Consider the following 9,130-nt stretch of genomic DNA (forward strand, 5'->3'; position numbering starts at 1 on the left):
ATGATTGAGAAGGGGATGCTTAGAGAGTATGTCGCGGAGGTTCGTCATGCGGAGAGAGGACAAGCTCCCGCTAGGATCTTGGGAACAATAAATGTCATTTACAATGGAGAAACACTCGGGAGGAATGCCCACCGTGACAAGATGAGAAGGACAGCGAGCTTACAACAGGTTAATGAGGTGACAAGCATGACGCGGTTAGTTTCAGGAACCGCGATTGCTGAAGGAAACATAACTTTCACTCCGAAAGACTTGGAATCAGTGACTTCGCCGCATGAAGATTCGTTGGTGATTACCATAGCAATGGGTAATTATCTAGTGAAGCGAGTGTTGATAGACTGCGGAAGTTCAGTAGACATGTTGTTCATAGGGGCCATGGAAGAAATGAATATAGATAGGGATCAGTTGAGGGTTTCTCAGACTAATTTGTATGGCTTCAATGGAAGCATGACAAAGCCTATGGGGGAAATAACGTTGCCAGTAACAGCAGGTCCGACGACGGTATTCACCAGATTTATGGTGGTAGATACGGGGTCCCAGTATAATGCCATTCTAGGGAGAAGATGGATTCATGAAATGAAGGCTATTCCGTCGACCTATTATCAGGTGATCCGCGCTTCGCCGGCGAAAAATGTCTGAAATAAAAGGGGATCAGTCGCTGATTTCGGAATATACACCAAGTGACGGTAAAAAGTATGGTCCGTGGAATAGGGGGTGAAAAGCCGACGAATGACAAGGGAGAAGCGTAGCAATTACAGGAAGCAGTACTCACTGAAGGATGCGAGTCTCATCAGAGGCCAAAAACTCTGGATGAAATTGACATCGTGAACCTGGGGGTGGGAGAGGAAGAAAAATTTACTTCAGTTGGGTCGGATTTGCCAAAAGAGTGGAAATTCAAACTGACACAATTATTAGCAGAGAATGTTGACATATTTGCTTGGGCGATTGAAGATATCACAGGAATAGATCCAGAGTTCGCTTGCCATCACTTACACATGAAGGAGGGTGCGAAGCCTATAAGACAGAAAATGAGAAGCGTAAGACCCAAATATGCGGAAGGGATTCGCGAAAAAGTTATACGGCTTAGGGATACGGGTATAATCAGGGACGTAGGATGTGCGGAGGCTGTCCACGCGTGGTCGCGGTTCCAAAAAGAACGGCAAGGTTCAGATGTGTGTGGACTTTCTGAGGCGTAAATAAAGAGTGTCCCAAAGACTGTTATCCTATGCCGCGGGTGGATGAGTTAGTAGACAGAACAGCTGGTTTCAAGGTATTCTCTTTCATGGATGCTTCCATGGGATATAACCAGGTCGCGATGTTTGGCCCAGATCAAGAAAAGACTACATTCGTGGTGGAAGGAGGTACGTATTGTTATACAAGAATGCCTTTTAGTTTGAAGAATGCGGGGGCTACATTTCAGCGGTTGGGGGAAAAAATGTTCGAGGACAAGATTAGAAAGGGCATGGAAATATATATTGATGATATGGTGGAGAAAAGCATGTCGGAAGAGGAACATTTGAAGGGTCTCCAGGAAACCTTTCACATACTGCGGAAGCATAGTCTGAAGCTGAACCCAGAGAAATGCACGTTCGGGGTATCTTCGGGGAAGTTCTTGGGTTATATAGTCACGTATCGTGGAATAGAGGCCAATCCCGAGCAGATCAGATCCCTAGTAGAGATGCCGTCCCCTCAGAATGTAAAAGAAGTGCAACGGTTGGCAGGAAGAGTCGCTGCATTGAACAGATTTATTTCTAAATCATCGGACAAACGCAGACCGTTGTATCGCTTGCTGAGAAAAACGCCAGATTTTTGATGGACCACTGAGTGTGAGGAAGCTTTCCAGGAGTTGAAGGTTTATTTAGGGAAAGCCCCTTTGCTATCACGGCCAGAGGAAGGAGAGATATTGTATCTCTATTTGGGGGTTTCAGAGTACGCGATAAGTTCAGTTCTTGTGCGTATTGTAGAGAAGATAGAGAAACCGGTTTATTTTCAGAGTAAAACCATGCTAGCCGCGGAGACGCGTCTGAAGAGAATCGGAGAAGTATGCTTTAGCGTTGATGTTCTCTCCGATTAAAGTTGAAGCCCTATTTCGATGCACACTCAGTGGTAGTGATAACAAATTTGCCACTCAAGCAAGCGTTGAAGGCAGAAAAGTCAGGGAGAATGCTAAAATGGGCGGTGATGCTTAGTTGTTACGAAATCAAATATCAGGTTAGAACAGCGGAAAAAGCGCAAGCCATGGCGGATTTCCTAGCAGAATTTCCAGCCGAGGATCCCACTTGGGGAGAGGAAATGGTTATGGATCGGGGAGGAAGAATCGGTCGCGTGATCCCTTGGACCCTTGGGATACGCCGCGAATGGTTGGAGATTGTTCGGGACGGATCGCCTACGCATAACTAAAAATGGGATTGGCGTGGTTTTGGTGACTCCTGACAACACAAGGCTGGAGTTATCAATGTAACTAGGATTTGCGGCTTCTAATAATGAGTCAGAATACGAAGCAGTGATAGCAGGTTTGAATATGGCGGGATGATCGGGAGTAAGCGAAGTTATCGGTGTTCTCGGACTCTAACTTGGTTATTTGTCAGATGAATGGGGGTTTTGTGGCGCGGTGTCCTAGGATGGCACGATATTTAGAGGTTCTACGACAAAAAGCCAGTAAGTTCAAAAGGATTCAATTTGCTCATTTGGGCGCGGTGAAACGGACATCTTGACGCGTTAGCATTTTGTTGCCAGCGGTGCTTCCGTGAACAGAGGGTCGCGGCTATTGAAGTAAGAGTTTTGAGCAGGCCTAGTACATCGAACCGAGAGTGTGTGTCTCACAATTGAAAAGGAGATAGGATGGATGACGCCCATTAAAAATTTTCTTATGGGAGCAGAGATAGAAAATACCAAGGAGAGACGCCAGATGGAGCAGGTTAGCCAAAGATATGTTTTGTTAGATGGGGATTTGTACAAAAAGAGTTTCAGCGGACCACTACTAAGATGCATAGGGCCACAGCAGGTGCAAGAAGTGTTGGCCGAGGTACATGAAGGTGATTGTGGAAGTCACTCAGCGGGTCGAACCACGACCCATAGATTGATATCGCAGGGATATTTTTGGCCTCATATGAAGAAGGATGCAACAGAGTATGCAACAACTTGTGAGAAATGCCAAAGGTTTGCACAACTAATCCATTCCCCGGTAGAGCCACTTCATAATGTGTTTAGTCCGTGGCCGTTCGCCATGTGGGCACTCGACATAGTGGGGCCTTTGCCCACGGCCAGCGGCAAGAGAAGATTTATGTTGGCCGCCACTGATTATTTCACCAAGTGGGTAGAGGGAGTGGCACTACATCAAGTCAAAGAAGAGAATGTGAAGAAGTTCCTCTGGGAGAACATAATATACAGATTCGGTTTACCCCATACAATCATTGCAGATAATGGAACACAATTTACTGGGGGAAAGGTACGTCAATTTCTTCAAGCCTACAAAGTAAAATAGAAGTTCTCGACGCCATATAATCCGGAGGGGAATGGCCAAGCCGAGGCATCAAACAAAATCATCATGGACAATTTAAAGAAAAAATTGGAAGACCGAAAAGGAGCGTGAGTTGATGAATTGAATCATGTTTTATGGGCTTATCGTACTACACCGCGGACTTCGACGAATGAATCACCATTCGCAATGGCATATGGAGTAGAGGCTGTCATACCGGTGGAAATGATAGAGAAAACGACAAGAACCAGGGCCGTGGAAAGGGGTCTTAATGAAAATATATTAGCCAATCGAGTTGGATATAATGGAGAAAAAAAAAGAGATATGGCTCGCGATAACAATGGAGGAGTATCATAGGCGATTCTTACAATGAGATGATAAACGAGTAAAGCCGCTGGAATTCATGGTTGGGGACTTGGTGCTGCGAAGGGTTACTCCAGCCACTAAAAAGGAGAATGACGGCAAACTGGGACCCAACTAGGAAGGACCGTATGTCGTGACAGCAAAGAGAAATTCGGGTACTTACAAAATAGAGACTCCGGGAGGGGTAACGGTGGAGAAACACTGGAATATAAGAATGCCGAAAAAATTCCATGAGAGGAGCAGTGTGTAGCTTTCAATGAAACAAGCATCTTTTGTGTAATGTATAATGTTATGTGCGGAATTCTAAGTCAATGAAACGAAGATTACATTCCAGACTCAATAGCATGCATAGAAATTAATCAGAGACAGCGTAAGGGATGAGCCCTTCGCGGACAACATGTCCGATCAAACTAGGCGCAAAATGAGCTGCCCCTATCAGGCTTCACAGCCGTTCAAAGACAGCGGGGGGGACGAGCCCTTCGCGGACTACACGTCCGAATCCAACTGGGGGCAAACTGAGCTGCCCCTATAAGGCTTCACAGCCGTTGGAAGAGAGCGGGGGGGACGAGCCCTTCGCGGACTATTCGTCCGAAACAACTGGGGGCAAAATGAGCTGCCCCTATCGGGCTTCACAGCCGTTCAAAGACAGCGGGGACGAGTTCTAAGCGGACTTCACGTCCGAATCAAAATAGGGGCAAAATGAGCTGCCCCTATCAGGCTTCACAGCCGTTCAAAGACAGCGGGGGGGACGAGCCCTTCGCGGACTACACGTCCGAATCCAACTGGGGGCAAACTGAGCTGCCCCTATAAGGCTTCACAGCCGTTGGAAGAGAGCGGGGGGGACGAGCCCTTCGCAGACTGTAAGTTCGAATCAAACTGGGGGCAACCCTGACTAGCTTCACAACTGTCCAAAGTGCGCGCGGGGGGGGGGGGGACGAGCGCTTCGCGGACTATAAGTCCTAATCAAACGGGTGGCAACCCGGACTAGCTTCACAGCTATGCAAAGCGAGCGCGGGGGGGAAAGATCCCTTCGCGGACTCTTTGTCCGAATCGAACTGGGGGCAACCCTGACTTGCGTAAAACCTATACACATAGTAAAGGCAGGAGGAAGAGAGCCCTTCACTAACAGTGCATCCAAATAACAAGGGACAATCATAGCTAAGGTCCAGCTAACGGAGTTTGGAGATGCAAATGAAAAGGGATTAAGTCAAAGTAACATTTTGATCAATGGCTCCATGCATAACGAAGTTAAAATACGTTGTAATTAAAACACAACGACTAGTGAATTACATTGCAAAAGGAGCACAAAAGTACTAGCTACAAAAGCCATTGTTTCACAAACACAAAGATAATTGTTTGACTGTTACAAAACCAAGGCCATCTACAAAGAAAGTAAGCCGACATGTGTTACTACTGAGGTACAGTAGTCGGTTCTTCAGGAGAAGTATTTTCATCTTCAAATTTGGGATGCCGGCATCTTCATTCACCAGATCTTGGAGAAGGGACCGCGCTGGTGATGGGAGTCGTGACACCAGTGGTCGGCGTCTCAACGGCTTCAGACTGCACAGTTGGTTCTACAAGGGACGATGTCCCTACAACAAGAGGAGGCGGTGGAAGCAATCGGCCGGCAGCGCTAAGCTGATCAAGTTGTTGTTGCAGTTCGCGTGCGATCTTTTTCGTAGCAAGAGCCCGAAATCGATCCGCGGCCTCTTGGACAGCCTTATCCACAGCAGCTTGAGTGGCAAGCCTCTCCGTCTCTCGGAGGCTGTCCATTTTTGAATTGACACCCGCTACGTAATCGCGGTGTCTGTCCTCAGCTACCTGGAGCTCCCTATGAAGCTTGACTGCCTTGATCCGGTTCGCGTCCGCCTCCTTCTCTAGCTTGGCGTATCGGCTTTCCGGCCCGCCGAGTCGTATGTATCTCGCCCGCAGCGTCCAAATTCTCCACGGTCTTTGGTCGACCACGCAAAGACGTAGCCGATGTCTAGACTCAGCTGCAGAGACATATGGGGTATGAGATTAGCACAAAGAATGGAAAGATACCATAGACAATTGGTAAGCCACTAACCACTAGCCCAAGACATACCTTTTCCCATCCAGTGTAAATGGAGGCCCTGTGGGAAGCGACGGTACCAGCATCTCCATAAGCTTGATCCCGCGGCAGGTGAGAGCTGAAAAATAAAGATGCAGCAACGGTTGGGTTTTCCGAAGCCGAGTCTCGTGTAGTCACATCGCGGTCCCTAGCTTTGAACTTGGGATGCCACACCTCGACAGGCCCAGAGGTTAAAGGACCGGTAGAAGAAGAATCCTGTCTAGGGCGGCGTGAAGACATCACAGACCGCGGAGGTTCATTGCGGCCAGTAGTTGGGGGAGGAACAGCGGCAGAAGTTTTAGCTCTTTTGGTGGGAGGGCTCTTATTTGACACGCCAGCGGGGAGCATCCCCATCAGAGTCGCTGTCCCAAAGCTTGTATTTGTTCACATCCATGGCGCTGGCAGAAGGGGGAGTGGTATTAGCAGCAAAATCGTCCTCCCACTCAGCCACACGAGAGTAGGAAAGGGGAGGGGTTTCCGCGGTAGTAGTCTTGTTTTTAGTAGCCGCGGCACGTTGAGCAACAGCTCTAGAATGAGAGATTTTTTTGGTATAGTTGAAAGACTTGTAAGACGAACGTTTTCTTTTTTGAGGAGGGGATGGTTTGGGCTTTCTTTCTTTGGGGGGCGGCAGACGATAGAGGGGGCCTTGGTACTTGCCAATGTTCTTTAGAGAGGGGTCAAGTAACAGAGGAGTGGCTTTTTCCGGATCAATGCCAAGGACTTCATACTGTGAACTCCCGAGTTCGCGGAGGGATTGGAAAATTTCTGAGTAAACACCGTTGTATATTTGGGATCGCGAATCTGGTCTCCAACCTACATCACCAAGAACAAAGACAAATTAGTGACAGGTGAGAGATAAATACCGCGACTCCTAACGGCTTACTTACCACTTGTTAGGAAATGGAGATGCCTCAGAGAAACTTCAGGAGGGAGGTCCATGGATAAAAATTACGGACACATACAACGGTAATGCGATGCCACACCTTGTCGGCGGTGGTAATGTGAAGAAGGAAAGACTTCTTTTGAGGACGAGTGCAAAAGGATTGATATCCCACACCCCGGTTTAGTGCTTTTCTTTATATAGAAGTGGGCGAGGATATCGCTGGAGTTGTATCTTGGGGAGTGAGTCTCATTGTAGTGGTTGGCGGCATACATAACACGCCGAAGTTACCTATGCCCCGACGGAGGAATGTTGAAATGGTTCTGGACCTCGACGCCAAGGGGAGTCAGAGGGAAACGTAAGCCGGCTGCTATCTGTCATACAGTAGCTACTAGATAACCAGGGCGCGGCGATACTAAGTGAGGAAAGTGGGTGACGCCAGACACATGTTCGAGAATAATGTCACCAGGAATGCCGTAAGCGGCCTTAACGGCATCTAGATTGGGTCTGCGGTAATAGGACGGCTGTGATGGCAGAGAAGGTGTCCTACCTGAAGTAGATGGAACAGCGGTGGGATCGGTAGAGTTTGAAGTTGGGGATTCAGATCTGTCCGCGGATTGATGACTAGATCTAGGGGAAGAGGATCCAGATTTACCTGATGTGGTGGCGGAGGATTGGGTGGAGGAGATGACCTCATATTCCGATGAAGGCATAATGGAAACAGTGCAAGGAGAGAAATTCAGAAAAAGCTAGATGCGTAATCTAGGAAAAGAAGATAATGAGGAAGCAACCCCCAAAATAAACAATGAATGCACAAATAACGAGAGGAAAGGAAACGAAAACAGTTAAGACAAACCTGTAGCAAGAGGGCCAAAGCAATGGAGGGCGTAACCAAAACGTGCCGGAGGTCGCGCGAAGAGAGTGACGACAGGAAAAGGGGCAGAGGTTGAAGAAGGTGAAGTTGAAAAGAAAATGGTGAGGGTTTACTGTTTTGAGGGTTTTGAGGGTTGTGAGAGAGGAGAGAGATTTAAGCGGGATTTGAGGGGGCAGGGACAAAAGGGTAACTCACCGACAGAGAACCAAAGGTTTAAGGACGCGTGTCATCTCGATTTTCGAAGGGGCAGCATACGAGGCGCGTGCGCCGTATTTCGCCGTATTTCCAGGTGGCAGTACAGAGGAAGCACATGGAACACGTGCTGGGAGAAAGAGATAAAGGGACAGAGTGGGAGGGTCAGACAAGAAGTATTCAGCAGAGGGTGTACGGAAAGAGAAAGAGTAGTTCTCGGCACCATTGCCAGTCGCGGACCAACAATAGGGCCGAGAGAGGGCATCTGTATAGGACGTACACATGACATAGGAGGTTTGTGGTGACAAGGGGACCGGATGCGGTATAGCGTGGGAAGACAGGTTGCACAGGATCAGATCCGCGGTATCCCAACCGCTCTGGAACTGTTGCGAAACGTGGAGAGTGGGAGAGCGGCACCAAGAACCGCAAGATAACCGCTGCGGTACGTGGAAGGAGAAGAGATATAAGAAAGAGAGTGAGAACATGAAAGAGAGAAAAAGAAAAAGAAAGAACGAGAGAGGAGTAAGATTAGAGGTTGTAATCACAGTCAATACAGATATGTAAGCTATTGGCTAACAAGTTCATCTGCCCAAAGCCAGGTTTCATCACATTGTGTTCACGATTGAAAGGTAGAAATTAAGAAAGACCGACAGGTCTTTGATGAAGTTAAGAAAGCATTTGATAAAAAATGGTCGAAGAATTAGCTCCAAGCAACAAAAACCTAAGAAATTTGTAATGCTGAAAAACCTGAATAATGTAGACTCACAAGCAGCTTCTATAAAAACATGATGAGAAGGAAGAGTAGGTTTTAACATCCTTAAAGGCCGATTCTCATCAACTTCTAAAAATCAAAAAAAAAATCCCCAGAAAGAGTAGGTAATTATCCAAAAAAGTCAAATCATAATATTGCATGTATCATGTCATATCACACTCAGATATATGCATGATAGTAACTCCATGTTGATCCACGAGTCGAAAGATAATAAACAAAAAATATATAATAATAACCATTCCAAAATATACATCACGTTGAATCTCCTACATCTTAAGAACACCAGCATTGACTGCAAAATAGTAAAATTGCATTACATGAGATTAACTGCAACGTACTTCAACTAACACAAGCAACAAAATTGAAAGCAATTTATAAGGACAAATCTCATACAGTCAACTAATAAACCTACAATTACATTTAACCAGATGGTACTGTATAAGGAATACTCTTAACAAAACAAACATGTTCAAAAATATTTC

General features: G+C 46.8%; 1 protein-coding gene across 1 annotated transcript; it reads left to right on the forward strand.

Annotated features, from left to right (window-relative positions):
- LOC147514664 (uncharacterized) lies at positions 1-636 on the forward strand. Its single transcript, XM_086592652.1, has one exon. It carries the CDS (start codon positions 1-3, stop codon positions 634-636), a length of 636 nt encoding a protein of 211 aa, XP_086448778.1.
- The last annotated feature ends 8,494 nt before the right edge of the window (positions 637-9,130 follow it).

The sequence above is a fragment of the Coptis chinensis genome, chromosome 2 (genome assembly GCF_015680905.1).
Source record: "Coptis chinensis isolate HL-2020 chromosome 2, ASM1568090v1, whole genome shotgun sequence".
NCBI lineage: Eukaryota > Viridiplantae > Streptophyta > Magnoliopsida > Ranunculales > Ranunculaceae > Coptis > Coptis chinensis.